At 41.4% G+C, this 27,396-nt stretch overlaps 1 protein-coding gene across 6 annotated transcripts in view; it reads right to left on the bottom strand.

Annotated features, from left to right (window-relative positions):
• Positions 1-1,517: 1,517 nt before the first annotated feature.
• Positions 1,518-27,396, bottom strand: part of pde11a (phosphodiesterase 11a) — a 41,908-nt gene continuing 16,029 nt past the window's right edge. For all 6 annotated transcript variants that reach the window (XM_086052674.1, XM_086052672.1, XM_086052675.1 and 3 more), the window contains 18 exons: positions 26,824-26,913; positions 26,188-26,328; positions 26,024-26,088; positions 24,791-24,923; positions 24,388-24,463; positions 20,485-20,552; positions 20,290-20,382; positions 18,742-18,792; positions 16,323-16,469; positions 15,382-15,489; positions 13,444-13,553; positions 12,589-12,679; positions 11,129-11,229; positions 10,912-10,989; positions 10,761-10,824; positions 10,606-10,680; positions 9,262-9,345; positions 1,518-4,104 (listed from right to left, as the gene is read on the bottom strand). In XM_086052674.1, the coding sequence (XP_085908800.1) occupies positions 3,886-4,104; positions 9,262-9,345; positions 10,606-10,680; positions 10,761-10,824; positions 10,912-10,989; positions 11,129-11,229; positions 12,589-12,679; positions 13,444-13,553; positions 15,382-15,489; positions 16,323-16,469; positions 18,742-18,792; positions 20,290-20,382; positions 20,485-20,552; positions 24,388-24,463; positions 24,791-24,923; positions 26,024-26,088; positions 26,188-26,328; positions 26,824-26,913 (1,794 nt within the window). In that variant the 3' untranslated portion in view covers positions 1,518-3,885. The remainder of the gene's footprint in view (positions 4,105-9,261; positions 9,346-10,605; positions 10,681-10,760; positions 10,825-10,911; positions 10,990-11,128; positions 11,230-12,588; positions 12,680-13,443; positions 13,554-15,381; positions 15,490-16,322; positions 16,470-18,741; positions 18,793-20,289; positions 20,383-20,484; positions 20,553-24,387; positions 24,464-24,790; positions 24,924-26,023; positions 26,089-26,187; positions 26,329-26,823; positions 26,914-27,396) is intronic.

Raw genomic sequence — 27,396 nt, 5'->3', positions numbered from 1 at the left:
TGCCCGTTTTGCTGACGAATGACGACAGACTTAAAAAAAACAAAACAATAAACACTGACTGAATTTGATTTTCGTCCGTCAGTGTAATCGTCACTAACCAGTGTTTGGAAATGATTGACCATGTATAGTAAGGCGTTTTTTGGGAAAAAATGACCATGTATAATAAGGCGTTTTTTGGGGGAAAAAACAACCACGTATGGTAAGGCGTTTTTGGAGAAAAAAAATGACCATGTATAATAAGGCGTTGTTGTTTTGTTTTGGGTTTTTTTGTTGTTGTTTTTTTTTTTTTTTTTTTTTTTTTTTTCAAAAAAATGACCATGTATTTTACGTAAGGCGGTTTTTGGGAAAATAAAGACCTTGTATAGTCAGGCAGGCGTTTTGGGGTAAAAAAAAAAACCAACCATGTATAGTAAGGCGTTTTTTTTAAAAAAAAAAGAACGACCATACATACATACATACATACATACATAGTACAGACTAACAGCATACAAAGTCCACCACGAAGAAGAAAATATATTTTATAAATTGACAGCAGCAAGGTATTTTGTTGTATGCCTCTATAGAGTGTGTATTGAGCACTAACAAAAACAAGTCGTTTATAAACATACGAACAAAAAGAAGCCGTTCATAAAAATGATCGACGCAGTGGATGACAAAAGGTTGCGGCAACACGTCGAATGAATTTGCGACATCTCCCGGCAGAAGGAGGAAATGCAAAGGCAGCTGCCCCGATTGGCCATTCATGAGGCTGCCTCGACCGCTACTGCTGCCGCAAATTGCGATTGGTCTTTCTCATGTCGATACGCTGATGTAGTACACTCCATTTTAATCCAATTGGATTTGTTTTTTTAAATCTGTTGGACTATGACGTGTTTTTATTTTTAAACGATTCCATATTAATGTGTAAATTATTTTCTAATAGATTGCATCATACGTTGCATTGTATTAAAAACAAGTATATTACTATGTATATTAATATATTAGTTCAATTTTTTTATTCACACTGGTCAACATTTTTTTTTTTACACATTTTTTCAATCAGAGAGCCAAGTAAACCCTTCAAGATGCAATTTTTGCATTGATTCTGAATCTAAACTCGTTTTTCTTCTCTCACACATCATGTTTTCATAATATTAGAATAGATGTAATATACCGGTATGAGTGATATTTATAAATGGTTAGGTTCAGGAACAGGCGTATTTCTTTTTTCTGAAACGTTATAGCTTTAAATAAAAAAAAATACAATTAAATTACACCTTAAAATCTGTGTTGCGCAAGATTTTGATTAAACTTAACAAAACCAGTGAGAAAAAAAAGTTGACATTTTTTAAAATCACTGTCGAAATAGATTCAAGACACAATGTCAAAATTTGCTGTTGACTAGTGTTATGTTTTGCTTTTCATTCTCTTTTCATTGAAGTTTAGGGTGTAGACAATATTTTGCCCACACGAGGGCAGCACGTTACTGAGAGAAAATGTTAGCAGTCTCATATCAATGAAGACAAATCCAGGCCATGTAGCAGCATCATGTTTATTCAAATTTTAGTACAGAAAGTCAGAAACATTGCACATCAGCGTTATCATGCCCGGTCTTTCATTTAAATAAGTCCAAAAAACACAAAAAGAAGAAACACGTTACATCATGTAACTTACATGTCCCAAAAACGACAGGGTTAGGGCGAGGGAGACTTAGAAAAATAGAACCGTGATATTCATAATCAGGACAACCTCATGCAGTACAATTGAAGACATGCATTTGTATGGAAATCCGAGGTATTCGTTAGGCTCCCACGCTTGCTACATCCTCAGAGTTGTCTTTGAATGCAACACACAAGTCATTAAAAACATGCAACTTAAATGTTCTTCGATGAAAAACTCACATTAAGAACCATGCCTGGTAAGGTGCACAAGGTCACATTAAAAAAATAAATAGATTTAAAAAAAAAAAAAAAAAGATGCCAACAAAGTACAACACAAGTCATAAGGCAAAAACGTAAACTACTAGTTAAGGGTAAATTGGCTTGTGACCTGATGGGCACTTCAGAACGACTACAAAAGGTGAGTCAGTCAGAGTCATCCTTGGACGTGAAAAGCTGTAAGACGGTCAGAAGAAATAGTGAGGAGGAAAAATGGGCCAAATGTCCGAGAACTAAATGCAACTTTAAGAATCTTTCCGTGACATTTAAATGGCTTACTTGAGCAGGAATACACAGCAACTTCATCAAGGCACATTGTGTGTCCGCGTGTGAATATTTCCATGAGTTTATGGGGGAAGATTGGGTCTAAACTTACAGTTAGGTCCAGAAGTATTTGGACAGTTTTTTTTTTGCCTCAATGATTTTGCCTTTATACACCATTATCATAAATCATAAACGTCTTTCTAAATTTAATTTAGAGACATTCAGACACTCTACAGATGGGGCGGCTTTTCAAGAGAGGGCGCCAGGGCAACGGCCAACACAACCTACGGTGGTCAGAAAACTAAAAATAGATATGAATGACTAAAAATGTTGCAAAATATACTTACATGCATTTTTAAATGAGCGGGATAAATGGCATATGCACACTTTAAACTCCTGGGTCAATGTTGTATTTCAAGCGTTGGGTTGACATTGGATTCATTATTGATCCATCTGTTAGGTTAGAGAAGCCCCGCCCACAACATCAAATTAATTGACTTCATAACCCAACTATTGGTATAGGCTGTTGGGTTTGACTTTGTGCGACATCAATGGGTTACAGGCACAGCACTATTGGGTTGGAAAAGATCTGCCTTCTTGAATTTTCCAATTTCATTCACTGCCAATTACTACTTTCCTATTAGCCGTGGATTGAGCGCCATCTTGTAGCATCTTAGGGTGTGACAAGTTACAAGTGTTTTATATGATAAAATGGATTTCTTTCCAAAGTGGAAAATGCCATGTTGTTGTGAAACCTCTTAAAGTCTACTTCAACACAAGGGGGCGGAGCCAGAACGTGGCTAATGGGGTAGGCCTGGAAAAATCGTGGTGGGCCTGAATGTTTCTCTCACTGAGCACAATCCTCCTGTCCGGACACATCGTATACTCACATTAAATGGCAAGCTGAATATTGTGAAGTTCAGGTCTTCCTTTGAAAACCAAAACGATGCCATTCTTAATGTTCAATCAAAAAAAAAAAAAAAACACAACAAAACACAAATGCAAAAGTAATTAACTAAAAATTTTAAAGTACCGGGTATAAGTTTTTTATCATGAATCTCACTGGGTGGGCAGTCTGTCAATCTGGGTGGGCCTGTGCACACCCAGACCCACCCATGGCTCCGCCCCTGCTTCGACACCATCATTACAGTTTTATGGTAAATCTCCTCGTTGTGGTGCATAATGGCAAAATGATTTAAAAAAAAAAAAAAAAAAAAAAAAAAATGTTTTTTTAAAACTCCATCACAGGTGCCATTTTCCAATGTATGCATGTCAAAGGAAGCCATGCATTTTTCATGGGGAATCTTTCAAACAAGGCACAGGAGGGGCGGAAGTGGAGCAAGCACGGCCGCTCCGGCAACGCGTCATCCTTCTACGGCCACACCACAATCCGACGTTTTTGTGACAGCACTTGAACGCAACACGCTCCTCGGGAGCCTACAGTATGTACACATTTACAAAGAACACCCGCCGCATAAGCGCCACCTTCTCCCGACATTCCTGCCGCGTCCTCTTATGTGACGGCCACGCGACACAAGTCAGCCACGCCGACGCGGCTCATCCGCGGCCACCGCGACAACCTTCACACACCTCCCGGCGGCTTTTTTACCGCTCTTCTCAGAGGAGCAAAAAGGTCCGGAGGCCCCTTGCGTCCGTCCCCCCGCACAAGTCGTAAGAGGAAGTGAGACGTCAATAAAAGGCTCAGCTAGCCCACCGGCGTGGAGGCCGTGCGGTCGGCGCTGCTGCTGCGGCAGGGGGAGGCGCCCGCCTTGGGCGCCGCGCAGCCGACGGGCTCCGAGGGGCTCGCCGGGGCGGAAACACTGCGCTCGTGTTGTCGCTTGTCGTTCAGCTCCTCCCATTTAGACCTGTTGGCTTGGATCATGTCGAGCATGGGCTTCAGCTTCGGATTTAACTTGACCAGAGTCTACAGAGCGACAAAAGACATGCCAGCAAAGTCAATTTGATTTACGTCAACATTTTATACTACGATAGCGTTTCCTTTGTCCTCTCAAATCGCCAAATACATCCAATCGTCTTTCCCTATTGAAATGAATGGAAATGACATTATTCATTGGAGACGGTCACAGCTACTCAGTAAGCTGCAGTAATATTAGTCCTTTTTTTTTTTTTTTTTTTTTCAAAAGATAAGGAAAATATGCATCTGAGTTAGGCACGGTCCAATATTAGATTCTGATAGTATGATGAATGTGAGCAAAAATATTGCGGTAATCGCCGTATTAAAATTATCGCTGTAAAATAACCTCTTTTAACAAAAAAACCCAAATTAAATTGGGTAATAAAAACAGTATTTTTTCCCCCACTGAACGGCTATCTATTTTATTTTAAAACAAAATACAGAATATTTGGTACGGAAGAAACGTAAATAAATGTTGACATTATTCATTTGTTTTAATTATTCTCCGTAAGTTACAGTGTCCCATTAGAAAAGACTACTCATGTCCTTGGGGCTAACTAGTATCCGCTGGAACACTTTTTAATTAGATTTTTTTAGGATATAGATTAATCAATCGAACTGTTTTTTGTAGTATCCTCCCCCCCCCCTCTGTGCGCAACTGTTCTCCCCTCCCCTCTCTGCTCGCCAAGGAGGGGAAAAAAAAAAGCGAATTGGAGGCAATTCACTTCAAAGGGGCTCGCTTACTCAACCCTGCAAGCAGCCAATCATATTGTGCCCTTAAAGAAAAAAGAAGAAGAAGAGCTCATTACTGGTGACAGCCAGTATTTGTGGTTATCTTTTTTTTTTAATCAAGTAGACATGTACGTCTCCGTTTTATGTTCAATTTGACAGTAAACTTCAAATACGAGAGACAATAAGCGGCATGCAGCCTGCCTTGCTGTTGCCTCCGACTCTCCCTGTCCTTTCGCTGTTGTGTGGGGTTGCCGAGCCCCCTGCTCCACGTTGTCATAGAAACAGCATAGTGAGCATCACTGGCATGTGACAATTACTTGACTGTGCCAAATTCTGCCTAGACATGAATCGCCTATATGTCATCTGTGTGTGTGTGAGTGTGTGTCATCTAGGGGAGACAAAGGAAGCTAAATCGAACCCCCGCTCTAAAAAAAAATAAATTAAAAAAAAAAAACACGCAATCAAGGGATTTTGCCACAAATTCAGATGTCAGATTAAGAGTGCAGACAGATTCAAACAACACAATGGCAAATGTTGCTTTTACACACTCTTTGGGGAGCGGAACGTGGAGTGTGCGCAAGGCACCAAGTAGACCATCAGCACCATTATTCGACCCATTATTCATCGGAATCCAGACGCTGCACCGAGTCTACTGGATCCATTAACTCTGCTTCATATGAAATGCACTCCACTCACACTACCGATGAAAACATCCTCCTCTGAAGCCCGGGGAGGTGCATTGCCAGCACACACTTTGCCTTTGTCTGCCACTCTTAACAGTTGAACAAATTTGACAACTTTTGTTTCTGCGCGTGGTCACGCACCACATCTTTGATTGGTCACTTTTATCAGACTAGTTACCTTGAAAAGGCCGCCATGAATGAGTCACGCGTTACCGGTATCATTGCTCGTATTGCGTTTTTGTACACGATCCATGATTTCTATAATTGCAATGCGACGGTGATGTTATTAACTCATTCACTGCCGTTCACGGATTTACTCGTCTTTTCACAGTCCCGCCATTCGATCCCACGAATTTATTCATATTTTTTTCACGTTTTTTTTTTTCAAATGTTAGGGTAAAAGAGGATCTGAAAATGTCTGCCAGTGAGGCTTAAAAAGGAAGTCAACGCAAACTTTTTTTTCAAGAATGTGTTCTATGCAAGCCCACTAGCTGAAACAGGGCATTCTGATAAATATTGCGTTTGTGGAATAAGTGTTAATCCACTCGTTTTTAGCCATCTCCGTGGGCGGCCATTTTGTCTTCTGTCGACTGAAAATGACATCACAACTGCTCACAAGGACCAATCACGGCTCAGATTCAGAAAACAGCTAAGCCGTGATTGGTCGTTGTGAGCAGTTGTGATGTCAATTTCAGTCGACAGATGTGACAAAATGGCCGCCCCCCCCCCCCAGGGATGGCTAAAAACGAGTGCATTTTGCTGCTTAATTTATATTCCACAAATGCAAAATTAATCTGAATGCTGTTTTTCAACTAATGGGCCTGCTGGGATCATATTCTTGAAAAAAATACGTTTAGGTTGACATCCCTTTAAAGCTAAATCTGAAGACCCGAGGTTCCAAACGCACATCCCGCTGCTGTGTTTCTCCTCCCCGGTACACATCCACCATGGAGTGGTGTCGCAATTCCTCATAGGAAGAGTGAGGGAGAAGTGCAGGACGGTTATATAAGGGGAGGATTAATATTCCATGGAGCATCAAGACAGCGGCAGGAGAAAGAGATCAACAAGATCAAGAAAGAGCCATTCCAACCATCGCCTCCCCGCTGCCTCACATCTGCCTGCCTCTGCCCAACCCCCCGCCCCCCCCCTCGCCTAATTGGCGGCGGCGTGATAGTGCGCTCCGTATCTGCATCCCTCCTCCAAACATCAGCCTGCGCTTGCTGCCGAACGCCCCCGCGCAGGTAACGCCGCGTCTACTTTGATGCTTTTGAACGCGATCCGCCCCGATCGGTCCTTACTTGTGTCGCCTAATTAAATAAACGGGACGGCGGACGCGATTGGTGTTGTCCAGCCGCGATGGCTTCGCGCGCGCCTCATCTTGCCTCACTCCCGCTTTCGCCTTCTGTCGCCCACGCAGCGGGAGGGGCGGCCGCGTTGGCTCATTGACGTCATTGGCTAACGTGCGTTTTTCTCGCGGGCCGCTTGCGTTCAGCCTCAAAGTGACAGCCCGCTTGCGATGCGACAGTGCGGCGCAGTCAGTGACAAGAAGAACCATACGGATAGCCGTGGGAATATTATTCCGTCTTCTTGACATTCAACCGGGCGGCTTTGCCATCCTAACTTGCTCAAACGGCGTTGTTTCAACATTTTGACGATATCCGTGATAGCCTTGAGGTCCATGTTGCTCGTACGATCTTTGTTCTCTCTACTTGAGGCAATTCGGCGCACAAGTAGGACATCGATTAAACGCTCAAACCGGATCCTACTAGAGCGTTGAGTTAACGCTACTAGAGCGCCGCCGATTTACGGGCCCGCAGCTTTGGTCAGAGAATCGAGGGGGCCGAAAAAAGGAGGGAAGTGAGGCTACGTTCAAATCTTTACAAGAATTTGTAAGCCTGCAAAAAAATAACACAAAAAAATAGCACGCGTGCACCCAAGACAAGTTTTTGAGCGACAAATTATTATTATTACTTAAGTCATCACGTTTAAAAAGTAGAAGAGATCATGAAGTGCTTTATTGCAGACTCTTTCAATTTGGAATGAAGAATTTCAAACTGTATTCACTTTTTTTTTTTTTTCACTTGCAAATTTGGGAAATCTGAAATTAATCAAGCGTAACGTTCAACCACCGAAACCACATTTGTCTGTAATTGCGACTACAAGTTGACATGCTAATCAATTCATTCATTTTCATTGTAAAGCAGCAGATTTAAAGTTGAAAAATCATAGACGAAACTTTTCGTGTTGAAACGTTTTTACCTTTACTAGAAGATTTTAATATTTTGCTCATTTCGGGCAGCTGCGGAATAAACCTGATATTGGGTGGTAGTTTGAAAAATGTGTAAATCTGTTTAGCACACATACACATCACATACAAAAACCTGCAGGACCAGTGACAGTATTTGTGGCCAAGTACGACCATGAATTCCTCGATAGTTTATTCATTCTTCTAAAATAATGGATTCAAGAGAGATACACCGAGGTGTGAGAGCTTGTGATGCCTCCCTGGACCAATCAGAGCGAGCTCGTGCCAAATGTCAGCTCAAATTTCACATGCTCACGTTTGTACGGCATCTCGGTGAACGCCAAACTGTCGGTGAAGAAAAATTCAGCGTGGGCCACGAACGCTTTGTTTCATTGCAGTTGCACGCACACAAAGCATCCGCTCCTCTGTGCCGCGTTCAACCTTGGAGGGCTTTTATTCAATGAGGGATGTGTTAGCGGGAGAATGTTCGAAATGGAAGTGGGCAGAGGCTTTATTGCTTTGCGTCACAGGGGGAAACAGCGCATCAAAAACCAGGGGAAGGGTTTTACACCCGATGGACAGACGGTGGACGATGTTTTGGGACGTGTGGCCATTACGCCAACAAAAAGCAAGGATGTAAAAAAAAAAAAGAAAATTTAAAAATGGGGGATCTTGGTTACAAAAAGCGATTTAAAGAATGTGGTTTGTCTGTATGAGTTCAGAGTTGGCAGTTACTTGTTATTCATTTATATATGTTGATTATTTAAATCAACCCAAACATATTTTTTTCAAGAATATGTTCCCAGCAGGCCCACTAGTTGAAACAAGGCATTCTGGCTAGTATTGCGTTTGTGGAATAGGAGTTAAGCAGCAAAATCCAGCCATTTTTAGCCATCTCAGGGGGAGGCCATTTTGTCATTTCTGTCGACTGAAAATGACATCGCAGTTGCTCAGGGAACTGGTAACAACCAATCAAAGCTCACCTGTTTCCTGAAGCTGAGCCGTGATTGGTCCTTACCTGAGCCCTGAGTAGTTGTGATGTCATTTTTAGAGGACAGAAGTGACAAAATGGCCGCCAGCAGAGATGGCTAAAAACGGCTGGATTAACTCTTATTCCACAAATGCAATATTTAGCAGGATGCATTTCAACTAGTGGGCTTGCATAGAACATATTTTTGAGAAAAAAATATGTTTGGGTTGACTTCACTTTAATAAAAGACATCTTTGCTAATCCACCATTCTGGTTCTCGTTCACGCCCAATCCAGGTTTGCACCCCAGAGAATATTAAAAAATGGATTGCTAAATCTAGCTTGACCATTAATTGGCATTGAATGTGGGCGGAGCATGGCATCAAAGTTGACGATCATTCCGAGGATTTTGCTTCGCACGAGTGTATATGAGGGCTTGACTTTTGTCATGTTTCGAGTTATTTCTGTGACCAGTGTGGCTTGCTTTAAAGAAAGTGTACAAACAATTTTGTGCTACAACTGCTTTGAGAAGATTACCTCATAGAGCGGCGCACAAATCCCATCAATCCACTCCAATTGAAGACCGGGCAGCTCGTCTTTTCTATTTCGGTCAAAGATGGCCTGAAAACATAAAACGGAGGAGTGAGACGTTTCGTCCCGGTATTGTCGCGCGGACGGAAGTTAACAGTCCAAGTGGCTTTACGGCAACAAACCATTTCTCATTTACTCTGCCACCCCGTTCTCCTGCAGCGTTTAATAAGAGGCTTCGCACAGGCTGCGCTTCAGAGATAGCCGCTACGACTAACCGCACAAGCTAATATTTTATTTCCAGCACCCACGCTTTAAACTGTACAAGTTTAACATAAAGAGCTCGGCGGGAGGGGGGCGCTGTGTTAAATAAAGCGCAGGCAATATGGCCTGGCTTGATTAGTCATTGTGCTTAATTGCACATGCGTGAAAAGCTGCTGTTGTGTAGATTCTCAGTCCTTGAAAAAGGGCCTACAATCGAGAAAGGAAATTCATAACGCAACAAGCGATGACAAAAAGTCATGGAATCATTCTGAGACGAGTGCCGTGAAAATCGGTGAAGGTCCCGAAGGTGAAAACTGTCCGCTTGAGCAGGCTTGGGTTGTGTTACAGTTTGTCCTCGGTTGCTAATAGACAGACATGACTGTGTGAATTTAATGGGGAAGTCAACCCAAACATATTTTTTTCCAGAATACGTTCTGTGCAGGCCCACTAGTTGAAACACGGCATTCTGATTAATATTGCGTTTGTGGAGTATGCAAAATCCACCCGTTTTTAGCCATCTCTGGGGGCGGCCATTTTCTCACTTCTGTCGGCTGAAAATGACATCACAACTACGAAGGGCTCAGGTTACGACCAATCACGGCTCAGCTTTCGAAAGCAGGCGAGCTGTGATTGGTCGTTACCCGAGCCCTGGGTAGTTGTGATGTCATTTTCACTCGACAGAAAGCGACAAAATGGCCGCCCCCTGAGATGTACAAAAATGGCTGGATTTTGCATATTCCACAAACGCAATATTAATCAGAATGCCGTGTTTCAACTAGTGGGCCTGCTGGGAACATATTCTTGAAAAAAATATGTTTGGGTTGATTTCCCGCTTAAATGTCCCCTTAAAACAACTCCACATACAGTCGTTGTCTAAACCACTGGCAACAAACGTGAGTACACCCCGCAGGGAAAATGAAGATTGAAAACTGAACCGCTTTATCCTGACGAGGGTCGCGGGATGCGGCACAATATTTTTGTAAAATATTTGCAAAATGTAAGCGGTGTACTCATCTTTGTGAGACAAGGTAGCTGGATGTTGGTCATGGGGCAGAAACAAACATCACCGGGATGTTCTTATCCACTCACCGAGGGTGTGAGCTTCAGCTCTGATCGTTCCCTGTCGCCCTGCTCAAAGAACTCGCTGGTCACTAACTCAGCCACCTGGAGCGAGGGTAAAATGAAGACATGTTTGGAAACACATTTTGACCTCTGGATTAAACAGGCGAGGCTGAATTGCTCACCTTGCGGGATATTTCCCAAGGCTTGGTGACAGCGCCGAGATCACATGCTGTCATCATCATGGATCTTGGAGGGAAAAGGACGGGCTGCGTTATTTTGGATTTTCAGCAAAACGGAGACTTCTTTTTTTTTTTTTTAATCATTCAGTTTCACCTGCACATGTCTCTGTGGGCCTTCACGTTCCAGTTATACTCCCCCTTGTTCACCAGTTCAAAGAAAGTGGTTCTGTTCCTGAGTGGGGAGAAGTAGTAGTTGTAAGACACACAAGTTCCACCAGGGGGCGTTGCGACCCAAACTAAGCCAGGACAGGTTGAAAACTGCTCCTGTACCACCGCCAGTTTTGTGATTTAAAATTTGATGTCGAACATACTCAAAGTAGAGAGTGAGATCAGTAGCCAGAATAGACTGTTTGAGCAGCTGCATGAGGTTGCTGTACTCGGCGGACGAGAGGTTGGAGAAGATGTTGTGACCCTGGAAAGACGTGACAAAGAGAGTCGATTTATGAATACAGTACTGTAGAGCACTCCATACAACAGTAAGTAGAACTGCAGAATCGAATGAGATCCGATACAAAATCTTATTTATAAGCACAGTAATTGTCAGTTTGTATAGAAAACACTTTAAGGAAACCATATTTTAAAAAGTGACTCTCTTCTCCTGACTACTGTAAAAAAAGAAATAAAATAATTTAAAAAAAATGATATAGAAGGAGATAAACTACTAATTTCACGTCATGTTCATTATTGTAAAAATAAACAATTTAATTGGACAAGAATCACGCGTGAGTGATGTTATACAATACAACAGCTCTGCTCTCACTTGAGAGATGACAGAGTCGATTGAAGATAACGGAGTGAGAGGATGTAAATTACTATTTCAATTTGCATCCAACTTGATTAGTTTACTTTTAAACTGGATCCATTCATGAAGCGCGTGTCACATTCTGTAATTACAGCAAAGTGAGAATGACGGAGGGAGAAGGAGAAGGAGGGAGCAATGTATAAAATTGTGTTTCGTAATTAATGATTGGTGCAAGCCAGCAGATAGAAACCTGAGCCTGGTCTTCTCTTTGAATTAGCCACGCTATTCATTTATATGCTAATAGGACAGCTCTGGTTCAGTGACGTTATCGAGAAGAAACATTAGGATATTCAAAGAAAACATTTGTCAGCTTTGTCAGCAGCGTGATAATGAAGGCGACTTAAGCCTCTGCTGCTCAGCTGCTCCCGCAAAACATCTTTAATTACAACTTCTCATAAAAAAGCAAGTCACCTGCTCAAATGTCTCTCTCTCTCTCTCAACCAATTACCACTAAATCTATCACCCCAGTAATTGCATTGATTTAAGGGCAATGTGAGCTTTTGTTTAGCTTTTCTTTTGTTGACTCATTTCGCATATTGTGGCCACATGTTTACCGTCTGGCTCAAACGACATGAAATCCCTTCATCTTCGTAAATGGAAGTAGGCTGGGAAAATAAACGGCAGATGCAACTATAAACAGAACGTTGCCGCTTGCGCACGTTATCGATGTTTCCATGTTGTGTTCGGCTGCCAACATGAGGAACTGCACTTTGCAGCTTTGTGCTCATCACTATTATCACCATTATCATCGCCTATTGGTAACACTGCCGAGATCGAACAAACTTAGTGCGCGCCCCCCCCCCCAAAAAAAAACGGGTGTTATGAGAAGGTGAAAACCGTGCACTTGAATGTGCAATTCAATTTCTTGCACCCAAATGCAGCATTGTGGAGTCATTGACTTGAGAACATCCGGAGCGCTGCATTGCAGCACATGAAAAACAACAACAACGAATGAGAGAAAGAGTTCACCTCGCTTTGCAGGATCATGACAGCGTGGTTGAAGTGGTGGTGCTCAAGAGTAGCTGAGGTCCCGTAAAGCAGCGCAAGCGCCGAGCCTGTCCTGACACATGCGCACACACACACACACAAATAAAATAACATCAAACACAAACATTACTTTTACAGTGTCCAAAATGGTGGCAGGTGTGTGCCAATTCCCATTTAGCATGGGCTCGAATGTAATTGCTTGAAAGCGGTAGTCAACCCAAACGTAGTATTTTTCAAGAATATGTTCAATGCACGCCCACTAGTTGAAAAAAGGCAATATGATTAATATGAAATATGAGTTAAGCAGCAAAATCCACCCGTTTTTCGCCATCTCAGGGGTTGGCCATTTTGTCACTTCTGTCGACAGAAAATGACATCACAGACCCTCAGGGCTCAGATAACAACCAATCACGGCTCACCTGTTTTCTGAAGCTGAGCTGTGATTGGTCGTTATCTGAGCCCCGAGCAGTTGGGATGTCATTTTCAGTTGACAGAAGAAAAAAAATGGCCGCTCCCGGAGATGACTAAAAACAGGTGGATTTTGTTGCTTAACTAGTGGGCTTGCATAGAACGTATTCTTGAAAAATACTATGTTTGGGTTGACTTCCGCTTTAAATCCGAACACATGCAGCCAGTTATAAGAGGAACCACATTATTTCTGTACATACCGTATGTCACCCCTCATCGAAATGTCCTCGTCAGTTAGGCACTTATGTAAGTCTTACACAACTTGCCACTTGACTCTTGCTGATCAGCTGACTGCTGCAGGTGGCGAAACACTCGACGGCGTGTAGGAGGATGCGCGTTCGTTCATCAGAGCAAGTCTGAGACACTTACTTTGCCTGGAAGGCGTTGTTGGTGCCCCGGTGATCCAAGTCGTGACACACGCAACCCACGATGAGCGCTAAGATCTCCACTTCTGTCAGAGTCTCCTGGAAGCCGGCCGTCTGATTGGAAGATGAATAAAGAAAGCCGAACACGCACACTCAGCATTTCTTACGCTCTTATTTGTACAAGCTGTGAGGAGGACATTGAGTAGAAATGGCAAAGGCTCGTCAGAAGAAGAACAAACTCCCAAAAATGTATCAATGGGACAAGCAGATGTTTACAGTATGTGACTTGGATGAATGAGTTCAGGAGGCCACGTGCTGAGTGAGTCACTTTAGAACATTGTGGGTAAAGCGGCAAAGAGAGCAAGCGTTCCTATTTTTAAAGTGGAAGTCAACCCAAACATTTCCTTTACAATATGTTCTATGCAGCCCCACGAGTCTAAACTTGATATTCTGATTAATATTGCGTTTGTTGTTCAATGTGGAATATTCACCTGTTTTTATCCATCTCGGGAGGCAGCCATCTTGTCACTTCTGTCCACTGAAAATGACATCACAGACGCTCAGCTAACAACCAATCACGGCTCAGTCACATGAGCTGAGATTGGTTGTCACCTGAGCAACTGTGATGTCATTTTCAGTCAACAGCAAGTAACAAAATGGCCGCCCTCTGAGACGGATAAAAACGGGTGCATTTTGCTTCTTCACTCATATTTCACAGACGCAATTGGAATCAAAATGCCGTGTTCAGACTAGTGGGGGCGCATACAACATATTATTTTGAAGAAATTTTGGGGGTAGATTTCCGCTCTAAGATCAATGTTAATAATGTTCAAGCTGTGAATAATGTTACAGTGGCTTGCAATTCTAAATATTGTACAGGTATACTTGTTGGGATGTTACTGTATTTTATTGTTGCTCATTATAGTGGTATTTGGAGAGAAGTATTTTTGAAGAAGGTACATTTGTGTAAAATCTTTGACAACCATTATGGAACACTTCAATTGGTGATCTGCTTTCACCAAGGTAATAACACAATAAAAAATATTCTTATTACAAGCCCATATAAATATCGACCCATTTAGAAGCTGTCCTTTTCAAGTGAAATCACCGCATACCGTTGCAAGTTGAAATTCTTAATTAAATGAACTAAACTTTGTGCTAGTTGCACACTTTTCCTGTGTAATTAAAAGTGTAAGGTCAAGGGAATACAAGCAGTGCTATTTTGCAGTTTTCATTTAGAAATGAAAGAACGTTCACTATAGAGAGAAAATGGTAGCATGAAGATCACTCAGGTTCCTTTACAGACTGCATCCACCGATATCCATATCAATAAAGATGTACAACTGCGTCACAATATTCAAATACTCTATTTGTATACCAGTAAAAAAAACAAAAACTACTCATTTAAAAACCATAGCATTTCAGCAATTGTGAAATGACACAAATGTCTGAATCTTAAATACACATATTTTACTCTGCTACATAATAAATTCCAGTATATATAACATATTTATAGACTATTACTATTCATGCATCAATTCACAAGCAGTGCTCCAGCGGTGATCGATGATAAACTAATTACATTTTTCTTCCATTCACCTCCAACATCAACAGGTTTCCATTTGCTGACCCGTTCTCAGGAGAATTTAGTACAAAATGTAAAGGACTGTAATTATTAGAAAACTGACCACAATCAATACGTGTTATGAAAATATTTTGGCTTCATCTGATGTGCTTTTGAAATTATAATAATAGTGTCTAGCACACGAGCTAAAACCACAATAATGAATAATGAACATACTATAACCTGACCTGCTTCTCATGAGATTTTCGATCTGTTTTCGATGATAACAATTAAGAGGTTGTTCTCTATTTAATGAACTATGAGCGTCTTCTTTGCCAAATAAACATAAGCTTTAGAGGAGTCGAGTCTTCTCCTTACCGTGAGCATGGCAAACATGCACTGGCACACATTGAAGGCGTGTCTCCAGTTGTGGTACAGAACCATCCGGTAGTTTTTCCTCACAGTCAGCAGCCATCGGCACAGCGTCTGGAGGGAGGCACACAGCAAGAAGGTAAGTGAGGACTTTAGCGGTGGCAGGCCTCACGTGTGGTAGCGGGGCCTTAAGTGGGGGTTTTACCTGACTCAATTCACCTGCTAACCGCCACTATCAGGTCACGGCTAGAGAGAATCTGATTGGATAAGAAAAAAAAAAAAAAAACTAACATCGAACTGGAAGCAGTACAGCCAAAAGGAACACTACGAAATGAAGAAAATATGACTGTTGGGATTAAATTAAACAATTTGATAGAATGTAGGTTTTAAATGTAGGTCAGTGCTTCTAATATTGTTTGGGCTAGCAGAAACAGCCTTGCTGTTCCTGATGGCCCACAATTGGATTTCAACGATTACCCCAACAGTTGTGAAAAAGTCCTTAAAGGGGGAAGTCAACCCTAACGTATTTTTTTTCAAGAATATGTTCTACGCAAGCCCACTAATTCAAGCAGGGCATTCTGATAAATATTGCGTTTGTGGAATAAGTGTTAATCCACTCGTTTTTAGCTATCTCAGGGGGCGGCCATTTTGTCTTCTGTCAACTGAAAATGACATCACAACTGCTCACAACGACCAATCACGGCTCAGATTCAGAAAACAGGTCAGCCGTGATTGGTCCTTGTGAGCCGTTGTGATGTCGTTTTCAGTCGACAGAAGACAAAATGGCCGCCCTGAGATGGCTAAAAACGAGTGGATTAACATTTACTCCACAAACGCAATATTTATCAGAATGCCCTGTTTGAATTAGTGGGCCTGCTGGGAACATATTCTTGAAAAAAATATGTTTGTGTTGACTTCCGCTTTAAGAGCATTAGATGCCTCCTCACCTCATAGTCAATCTTAAATTTGGGAACCATTCCCAGCTCCATGAACATCCTCAGCGCGGCCGTTATCATGGCATCAACGTCCAGGGAGAAATCATCAAAGGAGAGCTTGTCAATGCCCAGCTCGCACACCAGGGGGATGTTGGCGGCCTGCGGCGTGGAACGCCAAGAGGGACAGAGGAAACGAGTTGAGCAGGCTGCCGAGGTCACGAGGATGCGTCGAGGGCTCACATTAATGAGGGAGCCCCAAAACCAAATTGCACTGTTTACTTTTACAGCTGATTAGATGGAAAATGTGACATCATTAGTCAAGCATTTCACATAAACGATCCCAATTAAGCATATTCATCGTGAAGTGTGGTCGAATGAGTGCTTCCTTAGCTCTGTCCAATATTTGAATGGCTGTCTTTTAGTGTGTCTTTACCACCACATCCTTTTAGTAAATCAAAGTTGTCACATTTGTCATGGTTGGATATATATATATATATTTATATATGTTCATAAATATACATACATACATATATATGTGTGTGTGTGTGTGCGTGTGTTTTTCGTCATAATCTCTGCACTGATGCTCAGCACTCAGGTGAATCTTGACCTCTCTCTTAATTCGCAGCTTCAGGTTTTCGCAAATGTCAGCCAGGTTTATTTACTGGCACCACTGGCTCTTGCAGATAAGCGCGCTCAATAAGGATCCATATGTAGAGCAGTTATGAAAGAAGTGGGTTGTGGTGGCGGCTGGGGCTGGGGTGGGGGTGATGATGCACAGCACATTGCTGAAGAGATCACACAGGCGCACGGAGGGGGGGGGGGATTTTTTTTTTTTTTTTAAGATGGGTTTCTATTTTGCTGTAATGGTCACCGGGGAAAATCTTTCACTTAGAAGTGCAGGAAAATAGGTCATATCTATATTTCAGAAATGTCAAACCAATTAAAAATGTAAAATGTCTTTTCAGTTTTGTGAAGAATGAATATTGTCTACTGATTGCTGTTTGCATTTTGAATTTTGCTACGAGTTTATTGCCATTGTGAAATCTGTTTGTTATCCGCCCTGTGTGCTGTATGTACGCCATGTGCTAACACAGGAAGTGGTACAGGAGGTTAATAAATCCTTCTCTGATGTAATGTACCGAGTTAATGAGAGATTAGCATTTAATGAAAAATAATGAAGAGTTCATTGCATTGCCTTCTACACCATTGTAAGTTTACATAAATAAACAATAAATCGAGAGCTCTTGTCTTAAGCGGCCATCAGATTTGCATTCAATTGCAGCTTACAGTGACGTTGTGAGGAATGAGTAACCAATTTATGAGTTTTTCCAGATACGAGCTATCGTCCGGATTATTTTTTGCTTGGACTCACGAGCAAAAACTTGATATGTGAGCACTATATGGTGGCAGTGAACTCCAATCAGCTCACTTCACAACAAGCAGCGGTTTGGCATAGCTAACGCAGCTAAATAGCTTCAAGATGTTTAATGCTACTAACAATTCAAGTTTACAGTCAACCTAAACATAAAACAAAGAGAATTAATTCTGTTGTGTATTTAAAACAACAACATAACATTGTATTAACGTCTGCTGCCTTAATGCTAAGATATAATGAGTAAAAACATTGACGGGCTAACGAATAGCATCTATGTGGTGGTGTTATAACGGCGTATGCCATGGATGTCAAACTAATATTTATCATGGGCCACATCGTAGTTATGACTTTCCTTGGTGGGCCATTATGAATGTGAATCCATATAAATGTATGTCTCATATTATATCGCTTCTGCACATGAACTATTTTTCAGTTATTTTACAAGGTCGATTAGTATCACTTTCTTTACCAAAAGAATAAGAGAATGAATTCCCATGTAAAATAGGCCATGAAAATAACTGCAAGAGCTGCACCAAATATTTGCCAAACTACAGTAGATTAAGAATGCTGTCAGTTTTAAGGAGCCATGTAAAATTTAATGAGCGCAAAAAAATCTCATATCGCACAATGCCCAAGGAAGTCTAACAATTTCTCGTATGTACCGAAGTCATCTTGCGGAAAAATATAATAGGCTTCCCCTTGGCCTACGCTCACTGCCTCCACCAAGGTTCATGGTCCTGGTCTGTTTTTCATCATCTGACTGAGCAGCAGACAAACAAACCAAGACGTGCAGGTGAATATAAATATTTAAACGAAAAAGTACTCAATTGTAAAAGAAAATGCCCCTTGGGGATAATAAAGTTCACCTTGACCTTGACAAAAACATGTGTCTCTAGTCTTGTCCTTTAACTGCAGTGTACTTTTCGGGGAAAATGCGAGAACGTCACCTTACGTTTGCTTTTTTTTTAGTTTGATAGCCAAACAATTGTAATAGGTTTGTTACTGCAATGTGCTCGTAGAGGATGACTATATACTACTGCGGTAAACCACATTTACCTTGAATTTGTCAACTTCAGTCTTGGAGCAAGTGGCGTGGTAAGAGAGCACCTGAAAAATAATGACACCAGTGACACAAGTGCTTTTTTTTCCCAATTCATTAAAGTACGCATCGAGCAACTGAGAATAATACGGCTGGGGTTCAACCGATTAATTGACTAGTCAACTTTACTAGTCTGAATCGATGTTTAACGCTTAAAGTCCACTGATCACATATTTTGGGCATCTTGTCTTTCAATTGACCAATTGACAGAAAACATTCGACTTCCCCGTCAGCTGCCATTGTTGGACTGTAACGCTCCGTGGAGAAGCAAAATGTCAAAAGGCTGGGGGACACTGTACTGTGCTGAAAAAAAAAAATCGTTGACATCTGGTTCATTGACTTCAACTCAACAATTTGACTACAAAAAAAAATCTTAAGTCATTCAACCCCTAATGGCAACATAACACTGTGGCGAAGATGAGGGATTTCTTAGCCAAGCCACTCATTAATTTTCAAGAACACCTTCTAGAGGGGGACACTGAGATCAGCACTTTGCAATTCCTCAGGGAACATGGCACGAAAAAGTGGGAGCCAAAGAGAGTTGGGAAGCAACATCCAGCATTAAAATACAGATAGGAAAACATCATTCATACACGGGCCACGTTTTTTTTAACCAAACTGAAATTTGATGAGGTGAAAGGGTACCTGAGCGACATTAAACTCAAGAAAATGGCAAAAGACTGTAAGGAGTTGTGTTGAGGTATATAATATTTGCCCTTCTCTTTTTTTTTTCTTTTTTTGTTTGCCATTCGTCAAATTAATCACATCCACACATCCATTTTCGAGAACTAATCAGGGTCGGTAGTCGCATACTGCAATTTTGTAGAAACACTGTACCACTGTATTATTATTTTTTACCAAGTACTCAAAATATACTTCTTCAAGTACCACCATCATGACCAGCATCCAAATACAGTAGCATAGCAGGCACCAGTGTTCATCAAAAATGAGGCAGAGGCAATATTCCTAAAACGCATTAATGATAATCTTATATGCCACTTTAAAACTATGCACATTTAACATTAAGTCTGTGCTCAAATATAGGAAAACAAAAAAAAGTACTTCAATAACCATTATTCAAAACATGAGTAATGTAAAAATTGTACCTAAATAAATATTTTCCTTTTTTTTTTTTTTTTTTTTTTTAAAAGTTCTAGAGGAATAAATGTGACTGTGTTTTACTTAAAAGTTAAACTGAACGGTACTCAACAAATGTACCATATTTAACATTTACAGGGGGCATGCATGCCGCTAGTGGTACACTACACTTTGAGAGTCATTGATTTATAGCATCAGTTTTCAGTGTTAGTTATGCCTATATTGAGAAAAACCTTTGTTGAAAAATGAACAAAAAGGGATGCAGTCTTTGGCAATATATCTGTGTCATTTCCAGAGGGAACATATCCATTAATTGAATAAAATTTCACTTCATCTTAAATATGGTCAGGGTATGAATATTTTTGGGTTAAGTAAGTACACAATTCTTATGGAGGCCGCATTCTTACATCCAGAGCCACAGATTGCTTGGCCCACGACTTCTTCACCTGGTCGTACATGATGGTGTTGTTGATGCCCAGGCCACAAAAGATCACAAAAGCCTAAAAAAAAATAAACAACAACAACAAAAAACACACAAAAATATCTAAACAACTCCCACTAACAATGATATGAAATAATACGAAAGTGGGTTGGAGCAATACCTCAAAGAGACGCTGGTCTGCATCATCAAACGGCTTCCCATCGAGGCGGTTCAAAACTTGGGCAACGCCTGAACAAAAAAAGCCCAAAGAGAGCTCAGCTAAGTCATTTTGATCAAACCTGCGACCCGGTTTGACTGGGGATGATACTGCAAATTTTTATAATTAAATAAGCAAATGTATTCAAAAAAATATGCTGATGTATTGTTTTCCACACAAAACCACTTCTTGCATATAAGTCTGTTGTGAATTTGTTTACTGCAAGATTACGCGGTGGCGGCAAAGGACAAGTGCAAAATGAATATTCAATTAATAGTGTCAACAATAACACAGTGGGACAGAAGCCTTTGGACTATTCGACCGACTTTTCTCAGTGTCTGATTAAATTAGAAAACACACTGAACATGAATATTTCATTGATACATATTGTTATGGTGTCTGAGAACTAAGGCCAAAGAGTACACGCATGAGATGATAGCGCGTCAATCAAACATGCCAAAGCGATCATTTCTTTTAAATGTGGAGCAAGACAGAGCTGCAACAGAATATAACATTATACGCCGAATATAAAACATACTCTAAAAGTGATGTCATAGCAAAGTAGATGGCAAAAAGAAAAATGAAGAGACAAAATCTTTTAACAACACTGCCAAATTTTGAACGTTTGAAAAAAAAAAAAAGTATGGCATGTAAGATGAGGCTTCAAAATTGTAAAAATTCAAGCCTTTCTCTCTGCTCTCAAACACTGTCTAATGCATGTGCCAAAACCACGCCCCACTCAACTGTCAATCACGACCTGAGGACATTTTTTCCTTATGTCTACACAGACCTATATGTTTGAAAAATGTATCAATTTATACCCATTTTAATTTCAAAGACATCGAAAGGAAATACTGTATCACAGAACAGAACAACAGCAGAGAAACGACGCAACACAACACAACACACAGCTTGGCGTTAAAAAGCAAACATATTGAAATGATCATTTGGTATGGGTCACGATTTTCATTTCGAGGTGACCATTTGTCAGCCACTGCTCAACTAAGAAATGAAGCAAGCAATTTACAACCACCACTGTAAGCAGTTATGGGTGGCTTATTGATTGAATTCAAGGGGACTGTTGGAGCTTGGCTCGGAGAGTAGGAAGGGGGCAGGCTATGCGCTCCGAAAAGTGCCATTTGAGTTAAAGGGGGAGAGAGTGTCTCATTTTTATGCACTTACACGTTATGACAGTGGACTGCAGTTGGGTTTTTGCCATGAACCTTCTGTTCACACTAACTCAGACAGAAGGGCAATTTGCACGCTGACCTCAGAAAACATTCAGCACAGCTTCAAGCAACAATATGTCATGTCGTTTCAGCTGCAAATAACAGCTTCCCAAATCATGATACGCTAGCTTAGAAGGAGGAGAAAAGTTTTCCCGAGCTGCCATTGCCAGAGTGACCCCGGATGACCTCTTTTTGTGGACACTTGTTCTGTTTGTATCTGTTGTAACATTTCTGACATTTATGATTTTGCGCATATTTTCTATGAACATTGCTGTGCTTTATATTATCCATATACATCCATTATATTGGCTTCTTTATCTATTAATCAGAGCGAACAAAGCGGCTGCTTAAGCCCCCCCCTGGGCATTAGTGGGCCACCAAAAAAGGGTAAATATTTATTTGAAAAGAGTAAACATGTCTACTGGCACATCTGATCGTGTTTTTTGTTGGCTAAGTGAAGCATGTGTTCGTTTGTGTTGACACGGCTTATGCTACAATTAGTCCAACTGCGCTCATGCCAGCCGCGGCCATCTCGTTTCAGGCCGCCGTTGACAAAGCCAGATGGACGAAAGGCAACACGGTAGGATGACATGGTGACACATGACAAGCCGTGGTAGCCATGGATGCAATGGCCAGACTTTTACAATGTCCCCAAAAATTGCCGCAGGGAGCTCAACAAACCCTGACAGAACATAATTCAATAAAGCTTGGAGGTAGGCCATCATAGTGCGACGGTAAGCATATTACGTATTTCCACGGCATCTCGCGATCCTTACAATTTTTTTCACGTTATGCAGTGTTTGGCGCATATTTTGTCGTGTTTTGCCACGGTTCTCGTGGCAAGTTATGGCGCATCCTGGTATGGGACAGTGACCAAGCCCAGCGCGATATGCGGATTGCGTAACAGTATTTATATGCATGTACCAGTTTTTGTTTGGCTATAGGTTGATGGTGAAGTTTTTGGTAAATTAAGCAGCTTTATTTTCAAACATATTATGATTCAAAGCTTCTCAGAGCATATTAACAACCTTTTTTTTTTTTTTTCCCCCCATCACAGTTTCACAGGAAGTTCTGCAATTAACTTTCCTAACATGGCCCAACTCTGAAATCTCAGTAGGCTATTATTGTTGTTATAATCACAGCAGAATTTACGGGGATTTCATTTTAAATGAGCTGTTGGTTACCTTGAGAGCCGCCACAAGAACATTCATTTATGAATCAAAAGTATCCTTGACTTGAGAATTTCATCTTCCGCTGATTTGTTTGTATAATGACTTTTCACTTCAGGTCCTCAGGTGCCACCCACACACTGCACTTTTTTTTTTTTTTTCATTTGCTCGTTCTGTTCTTTTTTTTTTTTTTTCTCTCCGCTTCCTGTCCCTGACAAATACATTAACACCCACGCAAAAGAAATGTTAAGCACACAAAGACACACACGAGTCTAAACTAGCCATTTGCAAATATGCTGATCCCTTTTGACTCAATGAAAATAATGACTTCCTGTGTGGGATTACATACACAATCCTGCATCTCCGCGGCTGCTATCGTTGCCCCTCACAGAAGTATTAAGCACCGACACCAAAGAGAGGATCAATGATTTATGGCGGTGTCGGTGTGTGGTGTCGACCCTGGGGCTGATTCGCAAACACAAAGCACACAATGAGGAAACACCACCAAAGTATAGACCGGATCTAATCACAGACACGCAGACTCCGACATAGCCCCTCGTCAACGACATTTGTCTACATGCAACAACAACAACAAGAAAGGACCAATTAAAACCACTTATGAGGACCAATTATGACCACAAATGCTATACATGTTTACTCATACTTCCGACATCTTTTATAAAGACTCAAAGGAAGAAGAGTCGAAGCTGTTGATTCAATATTACTAAAAGGTGACTTTGAGAAAATTGAGATTTTCCATTGAACATATTCTATGATATCACATCCAATTCATATTCATTGTATGAAGCAGATGTCATGCTATTAGAAATGCATATGGTGACCCATATGCTCCGGCACTTTTAACTGATTAAATGCAAGCTGACAGGGTGGACAATGACAGGGAGGACAGTTTTGGCTAATGTTAGCATTTAATGACCACCTGGCGGACATTCACTCAGCAACATGATTCCGCTAGCAAGCCGACGGTGCACTGTGTAAGAAATATATTGAAGGTTTCCTGGAAGGTTTTTATGTAGGTTAATATTTCACATTGACAAAGTGGACATTATGAGTCCGTCAAAGTAGAACTTCACATGTAATATGACGGAAATATATGACACATAACTGTGAATATTGTTCTATAACCAGCCAGTTGTTCAGCCTACATTAAATGAAGATAAAATGTTGTTTGTACTGTCACTGAAACCATCGGAGGGTTTTTTAAAGGGGAAGCTACCACAGAGTGACAGGGTGGACAGAAATGTCAGGAACACATTCAAAATGTTTGATATGATTTTGAAAATGGAATTTTCATGATCAAAATGGCACAAGTGTGGGGGACCAGCACTTTTTCAATTAACTGTGATCTGCATTACTTGTCGATTCCCTCCAACTAAGAGTCACCACCATTCAAAGCAACAAAAAAAGGCCATTCATCAATTTTAAATGAATTTAATTTGTTGACTCACCAATGATTTGGTGATCGCTGTTCCAAATAGGCACACAAAGCACAGAACGGATATGGAAGTCCGAGAACTGATCCGCCTAGAAAAATGATAGCAAGTACATTAATAACAACAACTTCATATATAACTCAATATTAAACTGTTGATAATTTGTTTCCTCGCCTGATATATTAATGTAAGGCCACGTGTATTTGATCCAGAAAGTGCCTGCAACCGATTTGTTGCTTGCGGCGGTGGACAACATGAATAAGATTGACAAATGATTTTTCTACCTTTTGCAACTGTTGCCTAACTGTGTCCATGGCCTGTTATTATTCCAATTTATCCACCAATCTAAAATGCTTGAAATGACTCGTGAAGTCATTCTGTAAAATAAAATAAAAATGGATGATTGCTGTGTGGTTACCTCAGCATCAAAGCGAGGATCCTGGTAGGCGTCGCTGATGTTGACAGGAAGTCCTGTGGATGCAACCAGCTCTGCAATACTGTTGTTGATGAGCCAGTCAGAGTAGGAAGACTTTTCCATACTGTCCTTGAAACTAAGGGGAGAACATGAAGAACGGGAGATGAAGTGAATATGAAGCCTCTGCCTATTAAGCATCTGCCTCTTATTTTCTCAAAGAAAGAAAAATCAATGTTGACATTTCTCACCGCCGCTCTCATGAAAATGCATTATGCTTACGCAAAGTGTCTTTTATTCGCTTGCATATCAGAAGCGCGACATGGCAAAGCCATACAATATGCAAATGTTTTCCATGTCTGTGGACCCGCCTCTGGGATGCATTAATAAACATACCATACAGATGGCGTCATAAAATTTTCTTCTGTAGCTTAAAGTAATGAAGTTGAGTATTGTGTGATCAGCTTCCTAGTTGCCAAATGGCCGCACACTCTGCCACAGAAAACCAAGCACACACCTGTGGCCCATTTATCGCAGTCAGCTGACCTCCCCCCCCCCCCCTTTATCTGTCATTCAACTCATTCACTGCCATTGACGGATTTATTTGTCTTTTCACAGTCCGGCCATTCAATCCCAGGCATGTATGTATATTTTTTTTCCAATGTTTTCAAACATTAGGCTTTTTGTAGCACTCGTGTGTGTCATGCGAAATAAGGCAAGCAGAGCTTTAGCGGCGTTCGTGACGTGTACACCACTGCAATGACCATATAGCGTTAAATGAATTCCTAATTGATGGTGTCTGATCAAAACTGAGAATCTTTTGCAACGCCATCATCGGAGCTCATCGGCAAGGCGTACCTAATGTTGTGGGCCGTGTACAACGTGTTCATCAAAACGTTCTAAACAATAATTCAATTTTTCCACACCCAGCCATGCCTAGCGGTGGTGAGAATTCTCAAAATCAAATTAAAGACAGCTCCCACAGTCAGCCTGCTTTTCAGTACTCCCACGGAAGAGGAGCATATTTGATTTCTTTATTTTGATTTAGTCCTTGATGAATGCTTTACAGATTTAGACGCAAAATATGGAGAAATATGACACAGAGAAAAGGTTAACCAAATGAAAAGATAGGAAATGAAAAGCAAAAGTAGATTTTTTTTCCCCATTTGGGCACATTTAATGGAAAAGGTCTTTCTTCTTGTATGGACAGCAAGCGCAAAGTCAAATCATCACACGTACCTTGTTTCAGCATCAGCACTGCACTTAGGGGACAATAATTCAAAAGACTTTGTGAACTTCACCACCTGAAACATTCAAAGCAAAAATCACTAAATTTCAATTTTGCTCTATCTAAACTGTTGGCGCTACACAAAATGTTACTGTAAGGAAAAAAAAAAAAGTACCGGTGACTCAATGTCCTCCAGCAACTGAACAGAACAGCGCTCGCACTTTAGCAAGGTCTGAGCACGATGCATGATCTTTCTGACAATTTTCTCCAGATCGGTCTGTTCTTCAAACAGGTCGTTGACTACCTCGAGGAGGGCCTGGAAATCGGAAGCAAACAAAGACACTGAAGGCATAACTGCCAAAGGCTTTTGATGCCAGGAAAAAAAAGAAAGCATTGGGCGGGTTTGCGCTGTAAACACGTCTCAATAAAGTGGCTTTGCGCTGCTCAGCTGTTCCGCTGTAAAGTCATTGTTATTCTTGAGCTGCGAAACATCAGAACAATGCGGCATGATTAGCTTCGCCAGTCAAAGCATATTAAGTCCTTGATGTATGGCAGAGCCAATCCAATCTAATACCAAGCACATAAAACCATTTCTCTCCCACAGAACTGTGTTCTCATAATGTTCTCTCGCCGCAGCAGATCAACGAGTGGCGTGAATAAGTGCATCTCATAATGTTCCCTCCAACCGAGCGCTCATCTAGAATTAGGCCCATCCCTATGCAGGTGATCGGCGAGCAACAAGGCGGGTATTGCCGATTCGAAGAAGGGAAATGGGGGCGGGGGCGGGGGGGGGGGGTCACGAGGTACTTACCCGACTCCTGTCGTATTCCTTCCTCGAGGCAGCAAAGAGTTGGGCATTGGAGATTGCAATGCCACAGAAAGGCAGGTACATCTGCAGTACCTGCGCACATAAAAATACATTTGCCTTATCATCCATCAGCAGCAGCAGCAGCAGCAAAGCTCATGTTCAGTGCCTGATGGCACCAAATTACTAGCAATAACATCTATCACCTGATCTCCAAACATCTGTTTTCTAAGCCGAAAAAAGCTTTCTAGCGGCGCACACCAACGATGAGAGCTGCAAACTGCACTCAGAGCGCACTTTCCTCGTCGAAGTTGACTCTGGCCACTTATTCTGACCGTTGACCGCCTATCTCTCCTTGTTTCCTGTAGCTTCTGACAACGTCTCCCACGCCGCCCTCCTCAACCGGTACAACCCTCAACTGCTTTCACTCATACCTCTCCAACCTCCATTTTCTGGAAACCTAGGCGTGCCACAAGGCTCAATGCTTGTCCTTCTTTTCTTTTTCTAATAGCTGGCTTGAACTGCATACATAAACCCGACTCTACCTCAACCATCCCCCCGTCCTCATTGCCTGACCAA

The sequence above is a fragment of the Filicampus tigris genome, chromosome 14 (genome assembly GCF_054856515.1).
Source record: "Filicampus tigris isolate MCC_2025a chromosome 14, RoL_Ftig_1.0, whole genome shotgun sequence".
NCBI lineage: Eukaryota > Metazoa > Chordata > Actinopteri > Syngnathiformes > Syngnathidae > Filicampus > Filicampus tigris.
The sequence above is the reverse complement of the archived record's forward strand: the minus strand, read 5'-3'. Positions and strand labels throughout refer to the sequence as shown.